The 19,427-nt window shown below is 45.1% G+C and overlaps 1 protein-coding gene across 4 annotated transcripts in view; it reads right to left on the reverse strand.

The window, feature by feature from the left end:
- The window catches only part of CGAS (cyclic GMP-AMP synthase), a 222,844-nt gene that overhangs the window by 113,228 nt on the left and 90,189 nt on the right, over window positions 1–19,427 (reverse strand). For all 4 annotated transcript variants that reach the window (XM_085610943.1, XM_085610944.1, XM_085610946.1 and 1 more), the window contains exon 3: window positions 8,621–8,866. In XM_085610943.1, coding sequence (XP_085467069.1) covers window positions 8,621–8,866 — 246 coding nt within the window. The remainder of the gene's footprint in view (window positions 1–8,620; window positions 8,867–19,427) is intronic.

Genomic DNA, 19,427 nt, shown 5'->3' on the forward strand with positions numbered 1-19,427 from the left:
TCATCAGACTTTGCGAGTTCTTAATAGCGATTCGGTAAAAATCGCTATTAAGAACTCGCAATTTGGGTTTTACCTACATATGGCCCATAGTCCACGATTACACCTCCCCGTTGTTACTGGGTGGTGTACGTGGGCCGGGTCTTATAGTTTAATGTATTTTCCCTGGAGACGTGTGAACGTTGTTGCGCATCGTGATGCAGAAGTGCTCATGTATACAACGTACATTTTAGAGGCTCAGAACTGCAAATTGCGTAACTATAAGACCTGATGCCCTGCAAACAGCTGGCCGACAGATTGAAAGTGCAACCTAGACCAGTCCACCGCTTGTTAGTCATTAAAAAAAAAAAAAGGAAAATCAGGGTTAAACCATAAAGATGTATAACAAGTTAGAGGGGAAATTGAAAATATAGCCCTTAAACTTTGCCACACCTGGTAAAACACCCAGAGGGTCTTAAACCAAGTACACTTAAAAGTAGAGGGGTTGTAGAACTGTACCCTTGGGCCAACATCGAAATAAAGAGACCGCAAGTACCAGGATTATTTCTAGATCATTACTTGAGACATGAGGTCCGAGATAGCATACCAATAATAGTATTTTAAGCTATGAAGCGACCACCTGACTTTATCTTTTGGTAATTGTAGGATCCGTATTGAGCAACAAGAGCATTTATATTGCCAAATAATCTGGGCCCAAGATCTTTCAGCCCGAGAGAAGAAAGCAGATGTTAAATATAAAGGAATAGCTCTGAATAAATATATACATTTCCAGAGAATCACAATTTTGATCAGGATACAACGTCCCATAAGACCTGTTACATTGTTCAAACAAGTACCAAGATTTAGCGAAAACAGGTTCGTAGTTCAAAGACACAATGTCCTTGATCACCGGAGAGAGCGGTACTCCCAGATATTGTGCTGTATCCACATAGCTCTTATTACCTTCTGGACTGGGCTTATTAAAAAAAAATTACGTCTGCGAGGTATTAAGCTTATATCCAGAGAGTGACCAGATTGTCTGAGCATCCTGCTCAATTCGCTACCATGGATACTGATGGATCAGAAGTGAATAGTGTCAACACATCCGCATATAAAGCCATGCTGCACGTTGAAGCATTGATCCTCAAAGGAATCATTTGCCCTGAATTTTTTAAAAGGTGCAAAATGGCTTAGGATATCGTGCAAATAATATTGTAGACAGGGGAAATCCCTGCCGTGTTCCCCGCTTTATTTCTGAAAACCCAGAGATAAGACCACCACTGACCACATGCATTGAGAAGCTGTGATACAGTGCCTGAATTATACCCAGCATCAGGGAACCAAAGCCCATTGCTACCAATGTTGACCATAAGAAGGGCCGTGATACCCGATCAAAAGCTTTTTCTCTGTCAAGCAGGATCATACCGGCCGGCACATCTAATGCCCCTGTCACGTTGAAGATAGCTACCGCAAGTCTAGTATGAGCTCTAGCATGTCGGTGTGGAACAAACCTGGTCTATCCTGCTTATCTGTGTGCATGTATCCCAGCTTAGCTATCTCCCTGCTGCTCAGCCAGTGTGAGTGTTGGCAGTGGAATGTTGGTGTGACTGTGATGCTTGGAATGCTTGGGTGGCTGTGTGGATGAGTGGTAACAGTTGGAAGATGGGCTGAGCAGCAGGCAGGCTGCTTCTGGTGGGGCTGGTGTATAAGGATCACCAGGCTGAAAGACTAATGTACAAGATTACCATCCTGCAACATGAAGTTAATAAAGAAATACTTAAAATACAACTCCAACTCGGTTACGGCTGGTAATATACAAAATATTTTACAGGAATCACAAGTCGTTTCGAAAATGTGATATTGGCACCGGCGGTCGGTGGGATCTTTTTGATCTGTTGCTGCCGGATACAGTGGTTAGTTTGTTCTATTATCTTTGCACCTACAACAATGAATTTTTCACAGCAAGGCCGGTTAAACCGCTTCGCTCCTGTTTAAATTTCAAATGCAGCACGTGCAACTCACCTTCTGGATGCAGTCGCGTAAAGCTGCTGTGGAATCTTTTGTGTCGTCATCCGGGTATTAATGCTCCTCAAGGATGTTTTGGGAGCACGTTCGAGCCTAGAGCCATCCCGCCGGCATCCAATCTACATGCCACCATTTTGGTCTACCGGCACCATGCAAACCACGATGTTGTGCTGTCTAGCAGACTTCATTTTCAGCTTCTCAGCCTGTTCGCTGTACCATGAGTAGTCCGTGAAAAGGGGTAAAGAATCTTCAAATTGCCTGGCACGCCCCAAGATAAGCTATGAGATGGACCGGATCGGTATTGTACATGATTGTCATGTGGTGCTGTTTTTCGTGTTGCCATTCTGCATTTGTTCCACGCAGCTCTAAGCCAAATGTTTCAGAGAACTTGATCTGTACAGCACACTTCAACTAATGTAATGTAATGTGGTTTGCTATTGTCTTCCTGTTTCTTTTTTTTTATGCTCAGAGGTTTTGGCATAACAGAAGCATTTTGGACCAGATCTAATAGTTCAATATTCTGTGATGGGAAATATATGTTTAACAGGCATACGTCGTATTTTGCAGCATGCACACTGAGGGTTGTCTTAGGCACTCTTAATGAGCAGTTCCTCAGCTGTGGCTGTATTTACTGTATGTATTCCAGTATACGTTATTAGATTGCATCTTGGGTTACACTTCAATATTGAATGTTACTTCCCTTACACATGGGTTTTGGTTGCCCATTTCCTGTGGAAGCATGGGCATCCTTATATATGGGTGGTCATTGTGCCTTAGTGGGTGGTCTATTCTTACACTCCCTTACATGAGGGACTGGTATGGTGTGTGGCTCCATTGTTACCTTTCACTTCCTTAAATGAGGTTTGGTCTAGTCTATTGGTGGGTGGTTTCGCATTTTTCCATCTTAGTTACACTTCTTTACCTGTGGGATCTTCTACACGGTGTGTAAGTCACCATGCGCTACACGTCTTGCCTGTTCGGTGTGTAAGTCGCCTTGCACTACACGTATTATCTGTTTGGTGTGCCTGGCGCTACACGTCCTGTACATAGGGTGTGCAAGTCACCAGGTGCTACACGTACACATTAGTTTCTCTCCCTCACACAGTTTGGGTCTGATGGGTCTTGTCCCATTCACATTAGGTTTCACCCTTACGTCAGGGGTAGGTTATGGGTGTTAGCCCCATTTACACATTTTACATGAAATCCCCATACACAATGGGTTTCTTAGTCCCGTTCTCTGAGTGTATTTCATTTTCCTGATGTTAGGAATCTTGTGTACACTGTTCGCTCTCATGTTGTTGGGATCGTTGTCTCTGGGTGTGCTCCACCCTTTCTACATTTTACATATTTTTCAAAATTGTTTTATTGGGGAAGATAAAACAAAGGCTGTTCCTGGTGGGGCTGGTGTATAAGGATCACCAGGCTGAAAGACTAATGTACAAGATTACCATCCTGCAACATGAAGTTAATAAAGAAACGACTCGGCTACGTCTGGTAAGATACAACATATACCTCCTGCGTTGAGAAGTTGTGATAGAGTGCCTGAATTCTACCCAGCATCTGGGAACCAAAGCCCATCGCTACCAATGTTGACCATAAGGAGGGCCATGATACCCGATCAAAAGCTTTTTCTGTGTCAAGCAGGATCATACCGGCCGGCACATTTAATGTCCCGGTCACGTTGATGATAGCAACCGCAAGGCTAGTATGAGCTCTAGCATCTTGGTGTGAAACAAACCCATGCTGCATACTGTCCACCGAACCTGCAATTCTGGGAGCAATATGATTCACCAGACTTTGGCATAGATTTTAGCATCACAGTTTATCAATGAAGGGGGACATTTTTAATGGCAATATAGTCGTGTTGAACAGAAAGTAAATAAAGGTAGTAATGCGGGCAAGAGGTTCACCTTTGGCATGATTCGAGGGTGCAATGGAAACCATCACACCTATATTATCAATAGGGTAGAATTCTCATCTTCTAGACTTAGTTCAATTGGGGTCAGTTGGTTGATGAAGGAACTTTCATATGTATGTCATGCAGAATTGATCTGGGACCATGGTATGTTGTTTTTGAGTCCTGTAATGTGGGTGTGCAACCTGTAAACCCGTCGTTCTTCACAATTTAGTAATGCCTTGGACATGTTATGTTTAATATTAATATTTTCTATGAGTGTTCAGTACAGATCATTCTCAGAAAAATTCTTCTCTATGTAATGTGCTGTGAGGCGCGTTGTGGTGTGTTGGCATCTGCTGTTGCAACGATGTTCACCTATGCTGATTTTCTCCTTTCTCAAAGTAATTCCTATACATCTCATAGTACAGGGCTACTTGATCATTTACATGTAAATATGAAAGTACTTTTATCAACCATCTGACCCAAAATTGAACTAAGTCTCGAAGATGAGAATTCTGCCCTATTGATCATATAGGTCTGATGGTTTCCATTACAACATTCACGTCAAGGCATTCCTAGGCACGTATTTCACCTGCTCGGAGCTTTCCGACCTTCGTCGAATGAATATGCCACTTTACAACGCTTGTGATGTATCGCATACCATTATAACGCGGTTGTTACATCCACCGCGTTGTTACATCGCATACCATTACAACGCAAGTCGTTAGAACGGCTTGCTGTAGGGGGGAGGGATGGATATTGGAATAGTATAATTTACTATTCCAATTCCAGTCTGTGTAACAGTAGGGAAGGTGTTTGATTTAAAATCCAACACTTTCTGCCCCCTACAGCAAGTCGTTTTAACGACTTACGTTGTAATGGTATGCAATGTAACAACGCTGTCGTTGTAACGACCGCGTTGTAATGGCATGCAATGTGAACGATGTTTTCCTTGTCGAATACCGCACTGGGACCCTGATCCTCAGTAACCCGCCATCATCGAGCGCTACTTCGGATCCTGCTGGCTCCACCAATGATAGTCGACCTTTTCTCCATAAACATTTCTAAGTCAGAAGGTAAAGTTTTCATCTGTATTCAACCTGGTCAGCCTTAACTTTCAACTTTGACCTGGCATAACATGGACAGATATCCATGGTTAACGCTTCCCCTGTTTGGTGATATTTTTTAATTTAACATATTGGATTTTTGACGTTTTGGTGTCATTTTATTTATTAATATTTACTTTATTTTTCTAAATCAGCTTGGGATTTTTCTTGTGTTGTGTTTGCACTTTATTACTGTTTAAATACTGCATAAATACTTCACACGTTGCCTCTAAACTAAGCCTGACAGCTTTGTACCATGCTAACAGACGGTTAAGAACGGGTTTATTTAGTGACTTTGATGCTTCACCCTGACAAGGATTGCAATTATTATTTAAAGTGGGTTTTCACCTCCTCCAACTAATACTCCAACTTCTAACATTGGTGTTCAGCGGTGGGATTCAGGACTTGTGTTTGTGCAGTGCCACTCAGTGCTAAGTTTAAAACCAAAAATCTGACATCAAAATCGTGTTTTAAAAAAAAAAAAATTAAATAAAAATTTACCTTATATATTTTTTTATGGGAAATTTAGGATTTTTCCAAAAACTTCAACGGTACCCTCCGACGGTTTTTACACCTGTAAGTTTTGAAAAACGAGGTGGACTTGAATAACATGAAGTGCTTCAACATGGCAGAGCTGAACAAAATGTACAAAGGGGGCTAAAACTGGCAAAAGGAGCTAAGAAAGTGGAATATCAGATTCCCTCAGAGCCTGGTACGGGGTCTGGGTGCTGCAGGCCTGCACCTAGGGGCAAGTGAGGATGGCCAAGAGGAGGAAGAATGGATGGAGGAAGAGGATGGCCCTGCAGAGGCTCGATAAGGCAGACAGGATGTGGTATGCCACCATATAAGAAACCCTTTTTGTCAACTTGGATCTTACCCCAGAAAAAATACCACTTAAAGTTTAGGGACAGCCATAAAATGTTAAACCAGTCCTTGGCGGATTTCATGGATTGCTACAATAAAGCACTAGATGGTTGTGTGAAGGGTAGCAAAGTGAGTGACCATGATGGGCTGTACAATCTATTCATTAGAGCACACATGTTCAGTAATTATTTCCAAAGCAGTGCCAATACCTTATTGACTCCAAGCTTCCTGTACCGAGGCAGCCTGCAAAGGAAGCTGCCCGCTTGGTCAGCACAAAAGAGTTGAAAAGGTACCTGGGAGCGACACAAGAAGAGATCAGGTGCCCTGCAGCAAAGCATAGGGGAGGAACAGAGTAAAACAAAGACCCAAAAGGGCACCAACCCAGTGTTGTGTAGGTGGGGGGGGGAAGAGGATTTCCATACCTTTTCTGAGAATAAGAGGGGAGGTTAAGATGGTCGGAAGCCGAGGGCGCCCTTTTTCCTACCCAACTATTACTTTGACTGTCTCCAGTTAGTACACAGGTGTGGGGACCCTGTTTGTTCCAGGAACTCACCCACAGGTGGGCACTGTTTTCAGGGATGGCCTATGTGGCTTTGGAGGGAGGTAATGCCCAGAAGCAGAGGGAATATCGTGCCCTACCGTTCCTTAGTTGGGAGTTCGACCTAGCTGGTCGGTTTGGGAACCCTGAGAGTGTGTGTGGGGGGGGGGGGAATGGGGAGTCCCTTCCACCAGATCACAATGAATGTCACTTCTCATGGGGATACCTGTGCAAGTCACATGATGGTTGTGGAAAGACTGGTTTCCTTATAGCAGCATCTGCCAGGACAGGTATGCAAGGTAACCCAGGTACATGAGCAGGACTTTGTCCACCATATGGCTCTGACTCTGGTCTCCCTGGAATGGGGGAGGGGGTTTAGCCCCTAGGACGGTCATAGTCAGTCCCCAGATGCCCATTGAATGCATCCTGGCAAATGAACTACTACCAGCAATAGAAGATCTAGGGGAGTGAGCCGGCCAGAGAACCCAAGAGCTCAAATTTCTGGGGGCCCTAATCCTAAACGGAGAGTACAGAAGCCCAGATGGAGAGAAAGGTATAGGATGTGGAGGAAATCCACGGTGGGACGGCCAGTGGATCAGGGGTTGCCGACTTTGACAATACAGCACCCTAAGACTGACTCTGGTCATGCCATGTCTGATCTAGAGATATTGTCTGAGCAGTCACAAAGACAGGAGACATACACCAGATAGACCCCTGCAAGACACATGGTGTCAGCCTTGAGGGCTGTGGTGGGTCACCCCTGGAAGTTCTGGCTTGTCAGGGACCTGTTGAGCTTCAGGGTACAGACCCTGTACTGATAGGCCACTCTCAGGGTACCACCACTGAGATGGTGGGCAAGAGAGTGGAAATAGGGTGACTTGAGGTTGTTGTCCCCCACTTTGAGAAACATAAGTGGTCAGAGAGAACGCAGGAGTAATTGGGGGGCTCCTTGCCAGCCCCAAGGCTGGACAGGAGGCCAGGCCAAGGTCCCAGGTTGAAACCTGTCCCTGGCATTGGATTTAAAAAACAAAAAGGAATGGGGTGAGGGCCTGTTTGTTCTGGTATCGACCTGTACCACTAACCCTAAAAATGCCAATAGTTTTTCTGCCTCCTCTGCATTGCAAATTGTGGGGTTTACCTCCAATATGCCCTTCTAGAGAGGGCAGGAACCCCACTAGACACCAGGATGTTTTATATTCATAAAAATGAATGTTATGTATTTTTGTAAAGCACACTATCACCCACGATGATATCCTGCTGCTGCCTAGGGTGGAGGCCGTCCCATCCTAGCATATGGCCATATCCCCACTGCTAAAAGCACCAAAGGTTCTTCTGCCCACCTCGGGCAGGGGATATTTATCTCCAGTCAGCTATGAAAGGGGTTTACAAAAAGCACACTAGACACCATTATTTTGTATATTTATAAAAAAAAGAAATGGGGTGGGGAGACAACCCATCCAGGCATCAGGCCTTACCCTCACCCCTAAAGCCCTCAACAGTCTTCCAGTCACCCCAGGGAATGGCAAATTGGGGGGAATGTTTAATCCCAAACTGCACCCCACCAGTCTTTGAGCCCCTGGGGCTATTTTTTATTTTTTTTATTTAAAGGGCTGGGGACAAGCCTGTATTGTCATCAGGCCATACTTAAAGCCCCATCAGTATTTCTGCCAACCCAGGTCAGCAGATTAAGAGATGCATCCCAGTTACACCTCGCCCCTCCCCCCCCCGGAGACAGGAAACCTATTGGATGCCAGGATTAGCCTTTGAAAAGACACAATGGGGTTCGGGCTGCCCTGCCATTGAGCCGTACCCCACACCTATAAAGCCCCAACATTCTGAGCCCGAATACCGTAGCAATCCGCGTGGCAAACAATAGGAAATATTGATTCCCTAGGATATATTTGTGACATATGGGTTGGCGCCCAATTCTGCCAGAGCTCCCCTACTCCCCAGGTATCCAAAAGACTGGTACCTCCAAAGGAAGAAAGGGGTATATTTACATATGTTATCTAAATAATAGACTATTTCATGTTCCAGGGCTGTGTTTTAAGTGGTTTGTAGTTTAGTTTGTGAAGTGCATGATAACTTCATTAATTAGTTATGTATAACTAACTAGAAGAATGTGTTAAACAATACACATTTTAAGAACTTCCTTTATAAAGATTTACTGTACACGCAATAGCAAAAACACATCATAAATATCACAAATGTTACCTTTCATCATATGCTCGTCCTTTGCACTTTTTGCAACGAGGTAAAAGGGCTTGAATCTGTAATCTTTTCTTACTTTGGTACCGAGCCAGTCCGTAATGTGGAGTCCTTCTTTAGTGCTAGACGGCCACGAGTTGTTCACTTCTAAAGCCAAAACGATGTCCACTGATATTTCACCTTGTGGTTTATTAATAAGAAGCGTGATGGCAGGGCATCCAGGCTGCTTCCTTTTAATTTTGATTCCCTTTCCTACAATGGAGACAAGACGTAAAATTAAGGAACCACTCTCATTGCTTAAGACAGCCACATGTGTGTATCTGGGGCCCGAACAACTCAAGTGTCAATCCTTGTAACAAGCATTGAGATGTCCCTGGCAACAACAATGTGCTCACTGAAATGTCGCAGTCCTCTTTTTCAGGCTTTGACTTTCAGGGAGTAGCTGGGTTGAGCAGTAAGGGCTTACACTACCAGAGGTTAATGTGGGATAAGAACAGGGTTCAGGCAGCGCAAATCTCACTCAATATACAGATTGCCCAATTTGGTATTTAAAAACAAAAAAAGTAATAAGACCTTTTTATATTTAGTAAATGTACAGTAACCTTAAGGAGTTGTATGGCACCTAGGTACGTAATAGTTTTACCAGTACAATTCTTCCATTTTGTATGCTAAGTGGGTGGGGGTGGGTGTGAACGGCTGCTCGTTGGGAATTCAAGGTAACATTGCACAAATGGATCCTCGGGGAAACCCAGCGTTCTACCTGGTTTTTCCTGGTGCACTTGCCTGGGTGCGTATTTTACAGTTTGTAGCATGCTGTATGAATTAAGAGCCCTGAGAGAGGTTCAAGATCTCTAAGGTGTTTGGGGCCAACAATGTCAGGAGTGCTGGTGACACGGCCGCAGCGCTACGGAGGACCATAGTGGTGTCACTTGGCCTGCGGTGGGGTTCAGAGTGCACGCTTGTTAGGAATCGACTGAGGTAAAGCTCGCCATCGCAGAAGAAAGTTGCAGCTAGTCACTTTAGCCTTGAAAACCAGTGGTCTGTACGATTCCCCGAAGGGAGAGGCCATGCCTTTGCAGCTTCTGAGCTCTAACCATATGTGCATCTAATTAGATAATGAAATAGTAATAGACAACTGGTCTATCTTTACACTATTCAACAGTAACATAGAAAACAAGCAATGGAAAATGCAATAGGTTTCGCCTATGTGATTAATAATTCTTTTATTTTGTAAGTTTTAGTTTGGTGAGCAGTTGTGCAATATAAGGTAAAGAAACTCTGTAAAAGTGTTGTGACTTGTTTATTGAGAAAGTCAATATATTGTGCAGTAACTGGTGGCAATATAAAGCGCTCCTGTGCCTCGGGGTCATGTTGGCACAATATAAAAGCACCCCAAAAATTTGTTAAATAGAAAACATGCTACATAGCAGCTCTGTAACATGTTTTTTATTTAATTAAGGGGAACCATCAATGGCTCTCAGCCAATATTGGTACTGATCTTTAAAAACTTCAAAAGGGTTTTTAAGATGAGGGGATGCCCCAAAAAATGGGATAAGAAGTGGTCACAATGGAATAAATATAGGGGAAAGCCCTGTGTGTCGCCTACAGTTGAACTGGAGCTGAATAGACGTGTTGCATGAGAAAGTCCTACTTGATGGTTCTGTACATCTATGGCTGTCCAACTGCATTGTTGTATATCCTAAACATATTGTCCACGTTTGTGTCTGTGGCTGTGATGAAAAACCAATAAACAAAGTTTATAAAAAAAAAAATAAAAAAAACTTCAAAAAGGAAAATACCTTTATTATTTCCACAGCAAAACAAACTCTACTCCCAAGCTGAGCTCTCTGCTGCCCAGGTTTATCCAGGACAACTTATTTAGCATATAATAGACTACCAAAGAAGGTCATATTACTGCAGGGCTCCACAGAATGTAATTCCACCAATCACAGTCCTAAACACAAGCACCTACCTTTCCGAATGGAGTGGCATACATAGTTGTTCTAGTATCTTGCAGTGTGTCAAATGTCTCAAACAAAATAGGGCTAAGAAGATATCTGAACATCAGTGCTCTAATATTTAAAACATTTACAAACATCAATATGCAGAATGACTTTGGTGTGTTTAAAAACCAGCGTAAAGTATGAGCAAACCTGCATGGGCTATTCAAGAGACACCTATTTGTTGACAACTAACACCACTACAAACCTTCATCACATGTATCACCACTAGAGCATGGAGGCATATGTGCACAACAAGGAGTCTAAATACTATTTCAAGTCAAGATATGCTTTATTCGATTTAAAATGTCAAATCATAAAAGCAAAATACATATCAAAAGCAACGTGGACGAACATGAAAATAAATGTAAAAGTTAAAATTAATTAACAACAGTTAAAAATTACAAACAAGTCTTAAAAGTAATGTGTGTTAAAAATTGTAGTCAGTACCATAGTGTCACAGCAAAACACGACCCAAGCCTCAGGAGAAGACATTTTCATTTAGACAGGGGTCGGACCTTGCATAGTTTTCCTTGTTCTGGCCACCCCCTTCAGGTATTTCACAATGTGGTCGCTAACAAATTTCATCATCCAAGAATTGCAACTTAATAAAAGCAGGTCGACAAAGTCTCAGGCCTTGCAATTTCAGATAGGGTAATAACGACCTTTTCCTAAGTAAAATATAAAACTTACAGAAGAATATAATGTGGATTGATGACTGTGCTGAAATATCATCGCAAGGACAGGGACAGAGAGAACGTGACCAGTCATTTAACTGGGAAAAGGTGACCAGATTATGAAAGTTACCTAAACGTAAGCGTGTCAATAAAAGCCTGTCATAGTTACCAAGGGTAAATGATAGATCGGTTTGTATCCCCGTGTTGGGTCAGAAACAGTTGGTTAGCTCTGACCGATGTTTTCATAATATTGGTTGATAACCTAATCAGCTCCAAATGGTTTATGATTAGTGCCTTTAGATCCCTCTTCGTGATGAGAGACAGGCTATTGAGGTTGACAAAAAATGCAGGGTGATCTAAATCATAAATAACATTTTTAATATAATCAAGCCAGGGGATGCATTTTACCTGTTGCAGGTTCAGGCAATCCCCAATTATGTTCCGATTAAAACCAGTGGTCGCACCGGTCCGTACCTTGTGCCACAACAAAATTTGCTGGATTTTAATGAGGTCGGACAGGTACGACAAACCCAGTTCGGCATGACAAATGTACGTAGCCGTACTATTTGGGACAGCTAGGAGATTCCTCAGAAACCCGTTCTCTACTTGCTGAAGAGGCTCCACATTTACATAGCCCAAAATACCAGCTCCGTACAGAGCAACTGGGATACATTTGGCTTTATAGATTGTCAACAGGTCGTTTTTGGGGTGCTTTCCCAACTTCCTGGCAAAATTAATCAAGGCACCAATAGCTTTAGCGAAGAGCAATTTCCTACAATCGACGGCTACAGCCCAAGAACCCTGCTTGTGAAAGACAATTCCCAGGTATGAAAAATGGTCAACAAATTCACGTTACTTATAAAAATATCGCAACACTGGGCTTGCTACATCTCACAATGAAGGTTTTGGAAAAATTAACGTTTAGATCAAGACTTGACATATAAGAAGCAAAACTAGTCACAATTCTTTGTAGGCCAATCGGGGTGCGGGCCAACAGGACCGCGTCATCGGCCTAGAACGATGTACCAATTGACATTAATCTCACCCTGGGTAAGTCTGAGAATTCCCTAGATAAAGTATCACCAAGACTATTTATATAGAGGGTGAAAAGGAGGGGAGCCAGGATACACGCCTGCCTTACCCCCTTTCTAACAATGAAACTATTGCTAATCTCGCCAGTTCTACCATAACGGATCCTTGCCTGGGCCTCTAGGTAGGACTGTTTTAAAAAATTAGTTAGTTGTAATTCCACCCCCATGTCCTCTAAAATGCGCCAGAGTTTCTGGTGATTGATGCAATCAAACGCAGAGCTCAGATCGGCAAAGCACATACAAAGACTCCCTTTTTTTGCCTGGGTATATTTTCCATTATGAGACTCCGGTTCAGGCTCTGTTCCACTGTGCCTAGACCTTGGTGAAATCCATACTGGACTTCTGATATAATGCCTGCGTTCTCCGCCCATGACTGCAATCTATTTAAAACAACAAGCCCGGCCACTTCAACTGGAGAATCCAGCAATGAAATAGGTCTATAGCAGGCCGGGTCATTTTGGTCTCCTTTCTTAAAGATAAGGACAAGAGTGGACTCTGTCCGAGTCAGGGTAAAGCCTTGCGTACAGCATGCCCTTAGGACTAAGGTTAAAAGTGGGCCCCCGACTAAGGGACAAGATTTGTAAAGGTCCACTGGAATACTGTCTGGCCCTGGGGCTCTTCCACCTACACTTGCGTTAATAGCCAAGATCACCTCTTCCGCATTAAAATCAATGCAAATTGGAAGGTAACCCCCAGGGCCTGATCTAGGGCCCTCACAAGTGTTAGAATTAGCATTACTGCTATATGAACTAGAAAAATTAGACACCCATTGGTCCTCCCCAATTGAGTTTTCGAAACTTGGTGAATTTTAGGGGCCAAAAATGGGGTGTTCACCGCCTTCCAGAAGCCTTTCATACCCTTTAAGGCAGATGCTTGCTTGAGGGCCTGCCACAATTCAGTACTGATGGCTTCTTTGCGTTTTTAAATAGACAACTTATACGCCGCCCTAGCCCTTTTAATGGCTTCCTGATCTCTCCTCGGTACGTGCAGTATGGATTTCAGAGCTGCATGTGCCTTGCTACACTGGGAATCAAACCACCCTACCTTACCATTGGGGCAACTTTTAGACTTAATTGTCAGATTGTTTTGAATGGCCTGCGAAATATTATTGTAGGAGTTACAAATATTTATAACTGTGGCCGACTCATCAAAAGGATCAAAAGCTCAGAAGGATTCCAGTCAAACCCTCCAAACCATGGTTCAAAAATGATGAATGGTGCATTCTTAGGCTCTCTGAGAAACTCTGGAGAAATGTGCCTTCCACCACAAATCTCTCTCAACTGAAAAAAGTGAGTAGCGCCTACAACAAACACATCCGACCACCTCAGAATTCAATTAAATGGAGCCAAAAATAGACCTAAAAAGCTCTTTGAGATCATTAAAGAACAATGTAACCTGTCTTCTAACCAGAACTCTACTCCGGTATCCCTGCTCCACAGTGGTGATGATTTTACAGCTCACTTCGTCGAAAAAACAAGGAAAATAGAGCTTGAGCTATTACTTACCACCCTATCTTTGTTTTCTAATAATCATCCCGCAGGATCAGGGTAGGGGGCAGAGTCCACAACATTTTACACGCCTTTGGGAGGCTCTCTCACAAAAAACACCTCCTGGAGCTGTTTTCTCCTACCAGACTGCACTGAGAAACTTCACAATATGGCATCCATCAAACCTTATAACCATTTTCATGATCCTCTACCCGCCAAGCTTTATAAAGATTTAATCCCAGCCATTCTCCCTCTTTGGTCCAGGATCATTTACGAATCCCTCTTACAGGGAAAGATTCCAGACTGCCTAAAAGTTGGGCAAGTTACTCCCATTCCTAAAAAGCCCAGTGCGGACCTATCAGGTCCACACAACTTTCGGCCTATCACCAGCAGTATGACTCTAGCTAAGTTGCTCGAAAAATGCGTACATACGCAGCTCTGCAAATACATTGCAAAATATCAACTCCTTGACCCTCATGAATCACGATTTAGATCAGGGCACAGTACTGAAACCTCACTTACGCACATTGTTGATGATGCCATGAGAGCCCTTGACCAAAATGTCCCTTGTCTCCTGATCCTTCTGGACTTGTCCTCAGCATTCAATACCATCAAACATGATAACCTGATTGATCTTCTTCAACATAGGATGGGTCTCTCGGGCCCGGTCCTTCCTGCACAACCGCACACAAAGAATCAAAGTTAAACATGCCTTCGCTTTCAGTACCCCTATCATGATCGGAGTCCCCCACTCTCTTCAACCTCTTCATGGAACCTTTTGCGGTCATTCTGAAGATCTCCTCGCATGAGGACATAAAAACTTTAAATGCTGCACTTGTCAAAACTCTACAATAGTTAGCTCAGAACCATCGCCTACTAAATACTCTCAAAACTGAATTTCTTTTGATCGCCCCACCTAATCATTCGGCTCCTACCCTTGACTGGATCAAACACCTAACTGCTCTGAACTGCACACCTCATGTTGTAGACTCTGCCAAATCTTTAGGCATCACCTCGGATAAACACCTAAACATGCAAGCACACATCAGTGCTACTACTAGGGAAGCCAATTTCAAACTCAACACACTGAAGAAAATCAAACCTTTCCTCCCCCCAGAAGATCTTAGGCCTGCGGTTCAATCCCTGATCATACCTAGATTGGAATATGGGCTGGTGACCCTCGCTGGACTTCCCAAAGCTAGCTTGGCCCCTCTCAAAGCTACCTTGAACGCATCGGCTAGACCTATAACGGGCTAGAGAAAATATGATCATATTTCTACCGACCTTCTGCAACTAAACTGGTTATCTATTGAAGGTAGAATCCGACTCAAGATAGCGCGTCTGACTCATAAAGCTATACACTACAATAGCCTCTACTATCTAGCAAATAAGCTTGAGCTATCAGACGCCAGCTGGAACCTCAGAAGTACGTCCACCCTTCTCTTGAAACCCCCAGGATTCAAGAAGAAAAGATCTTTCACCGGTCTTGCTCCGAGAATCTGGAACTCCTTGCCATCCGAGATCAGATCCAATCCTTCCACTACTTCCTTTAAAAAACTGGTCAAACGATTACTAATAAACGAAAGCCAACTCCCTATTCTTATGATCTTGCTCCTGTGTTGTTAATAACCTAAATCTTAGAGTAATACACCAATGCCTTATTTTATGTTTTCTTTTACCTTTCTATGATCTATTCCTCGTTAGCTCCGGAACTGCATTAACTGATGATCTCGCTCTTGTTCTGTTGTTAAAATTCCCAGAGTCATATTGCACGTCTTGATTCTTACTATTGTATGATGTTTTCACTCTGCGTCTTATATGGCACTGTTGATACCCACTACTCCTTAACTTGAATGTTTTCCCACAGATTGTAACTTTACTTACCTTCATTATGTTTGTACCCTTGCTTTCGCCAACTATGTACAGCGCACTGATACCCCTGTGTGTCTTGTTCGCGCTTGATAAAATTTTCAAATAAAATAAATAAGTAAGCATTTACAATGCAATAAGTCTCGCATTTGTGAGAATTTGAGCCATTGGCATTGTAAATGGCAATGCCTTTTATTTACGTATTGGTTTTGAAAACATAAATAAAAGGCATTGCCATTTACAATGCCTATAGCTTAAACTCGCGCAAATTCGAGACCTACTGCATTGCAAATGCTTGTTTATTTAATACTATTGCAGCGCTCCTCATTCCACTGTAGGGTGTCAAGAGTGCTATACAGCACACATAGAGGCACGATAAAGCATACATGTGTAAATTTATATACAGGAAATGTTACATAATACATTGAGGGTTATAACCTATATGATGTATGAATCACATATCATCCTAAGCAGTGTTTGTGGTTGTCTGTACTAATAAGACGCTATTACTTCCCAAAGGAACTCTTCTTTACAAACACAACATATTGTGAAAAAACAAACATCTAAACCCATGACTTACAGTTTGCGTGCAGCTCCTTGGTGCTAACAAATAGAGCACTGTGCTATATTAGAAAGCTTGCAGCATATGATCTGTAAGTAACAAAATGATCTCAGTGTCAAAAGCAGCACCCCCCTAGCTATCAAGATTGAAAAAACAAATCTGTGATTTGCATGTTGCACAATGTGCCTTGTAGCAGGCATATTAAAACTCTGCTACTTGAAGAGTCAAATCTGTGACTGGACAAAACAGAGAACTTTCAGAGAACTTTGTTACCCACTGGAGTGATCTTACCGCTGTTATAACCCCCTCAAAATGCTGCTGCCCGCGTCCCACGCAGGGGGACATCAGCAGGGCAGCCCTCTAGTGGCCACCCGTCGGAGCCTCCCCCCTCCCCCCCCCTGCTCCGCCTCTCTCGTGAGGCCGCGCCCCGGGGAGGGGAGGCCCCAATGGGTTTGGCTGTGGGAGGCGTGCCGCGGGGCTGGGCGAGGCTAGTCCCCCCCCCCCTTTTTAAGCATCGCACCCCCGCAGATCGCCCTCTGCTTCCTGCGCTCCTCCTGGCCACGCGAATTTGCGCTCCTCCTGGCCACGCGAGATCCGTTCGCCTCGTCGCTCCGGTCGCCGTCGTCTGGCCATATGTGTCGTCTGCGAGTCGCTGGTAAGTCTTGCCGCAACCACTCCGCCCCGGCCCTGTCCCTGGGTAGTACCAGGTGACAAGGGCCCTGTGGCTCGGAATTGCCACGGGTGGAGGGGGCGCAAAATGGAGTCTTTGGGGCGCGAAGGGGGGTCGGTGTTAGGCGGGAAACTTCGGCATCGGGCGCTGAGTAATGGTGTGGCTGGCCAGTCATAGCGGTCGACGTTTTCTGGGGGACGGTATTCGAGGCTTGGCTACAAGCAAGGGTCTCGGCGGCGCAACACTGACAATTGCAATGAGGGTGTGTGACAATAGCTAGTGTTTCACATGATTGCGCCTTCAGCGCTGACCGCGAGTCGGGCATCGTCAGCGCTCCTACCACCTCCCCGGGGGAAGGGGCTCAGCATATACCCCTTCGACAGCGCAGCCGCCTTTGGGGCATAGATCGGGGTTACGGACGTTTGGACTGTAGTACGCGGCAGAGTCGCGCTTTAATATTTAAAGGTCAGACCCGTGGATAAATCGGGGAGGGGATGTGGCGCCTCGGCTAGCCTCCCGACGTTGGGGCGGAGTGCCAGTGTTCAAGCCTCGGGGTCGCGTCCGCTTACTGTGCTGTTGGGGCGGGTCGCTTGGTCTCTCCGTGCCTGAACGCGTAGTGTAAATACGGAGCTCGTGTGAAGCGCTCCTCTGCCTTCGGGTCGAGTTCGCACCATATAATTAAGCAAATAATTTTCAGCCGTTAAGCGTTATAATACCTGCTGGGTTGCCACGTGTTGCGGTGCTCGTCAAGACACCCCAAATCCCCCCCCACCCCCCCACAGCGCTACATAGTTGTGAAGCAACCGGGGCGCCCGCGGATCACGGGAGGTGCAGGCGGTGGGTGCTCACGAGGTCTGTCGCCGCCCCCCCCTCCGGTGGCTGTATCGCGGAGCGGGTGTGAGGGGGGGCATGCATGGGGCGACGTGCTCAGGAGCGCGTGGCTGGGGGGATGAGGAGGGGAGTGGGTCCCGGAAACGTGGTCAAAATGTCATAAGTTGGCAAATCTCTTCTTTACGATCGGGATATTCGAGCATGGGAGGTGGTGCCTAGCCCCCAGTGCTGTAATGTGCGTTTTTAACGCGGCGCTCACGCAAAACGCGCCGATGCCTTCTGGTCGATTCCGCGTGTTCGAAACATGCAGCATGCCAATCCCCCAGTGCCGCGATGGGGGATTTAAATACGGCGCTCCCGCGAAGCGCTCCAACACCTTGTGGTTGAAGGCGCGCTATATATAACATGCAGCATGCGAGCCCCCCAGTGCCGTGGCGTAGGTTTTCAAATACGGCGATCGGGCAAAGCGCTCTAAGGCCTTCTGGCCGAATGCGCGCTATATATCTTGCATGATGCTAAGCTCCTAGTGCCGGGATGTGAGATTTAATACGGCGCGCGCGTAAAGCGCGCCAATACCTTCTGGTCAAATTTGCGCTATATAAACAGGCAGCATGTAGGGGTTGGTTGCCTAGAAGGTTGATGGTGGAGGCAGGGATTGCATTGTTCACGGGCCTGCTGAGATGAGTGCCGAGTAGATTATAGTTGGGCTCGTGTCATGCACGTGGGTCAGTGGGTGGTTGCTTGTGAGAGAGGCATCCTTTGTTATTGGCAAATACAATTTTGATTTAAGGTCCTCAGATGCAACAGCGTGCTGCGAGTTTAAATGCGGCGCCCAAGCAAAGCGCTCCGTGATGTGGCAGCACACATCGTCGGTGGACGTTTGGCTACACCTGAAGGGTTTTAAGAATGTTATCTATTTTATGATAATGTCTGACATTCTTAGGGCTTCTCCGTTCTTTGTACACTTTTGGTTGCACGGAGGGATAAGGCGAATGTTTATGTCTGTGTTCAGCATACTGTACCCTGAGGACCGGGATGACTCAGCTTCAGTAAGGGACACTGTAGAGGGCAGTCACTACATGCGCTGTATTGCCCAGCCCTCCCCGATCCCTAAGACTTAGAATGGGGGAAATGATTCTTAGTCAGTCTCATCAAAAGAGGTACTGATGCGTTAGGGACACTGGGTAATGAGGTAATTGCGCCAGACTGCCGTGTCCATAGGTGCCGCCTTGGGTGTATTGTGCTGCATCGAGCCGTTTAGCCAGGGAGCAGTGCCGGTGATTCCTCGCAGTGAGTAGGGGGCCCACTGGGGCCTTTTCAGTATCCTAAGTTGGCTCATTGAGTTATACCGCGAGCATTGGGCACGGCGAGGCGGAGTTTTATGATCCCTGCATTTCCAGGCGGCGCCATTGATGCCAATTTATACGGCCCCCGGGCAATTTTGGGCACGCTTGGTCTGGCTTTTGCATGGGGTTATACTGAGATCAGAGCAGCCCAGGAGCTGTTGCTCCAGGGCAGGGTTGGTACATTTGGGGCGCGGGCGCCTGGTGTTGCACCGCTTGGCGTTGGGAGGTCATATGACACGGAAGTTGTGTCACATGGTGCATTTCAGTGCTCAATGGAGCA

The sequence above is a fragment of the Triturus cristatus genome, chromosome 6 (genome assembly GCF_964204655.1).
Source record: "Triturus cristatus chromosome 6, aTriCri1.1, whole genome shotgun sequence".
Classification (NCBI taxonomy): domain Eukaryota; kingdom Metazoa; phylum Chordata; class Amphibia; order Caudata; family Salamandridae; genus Triturus; species Triturus cristatus.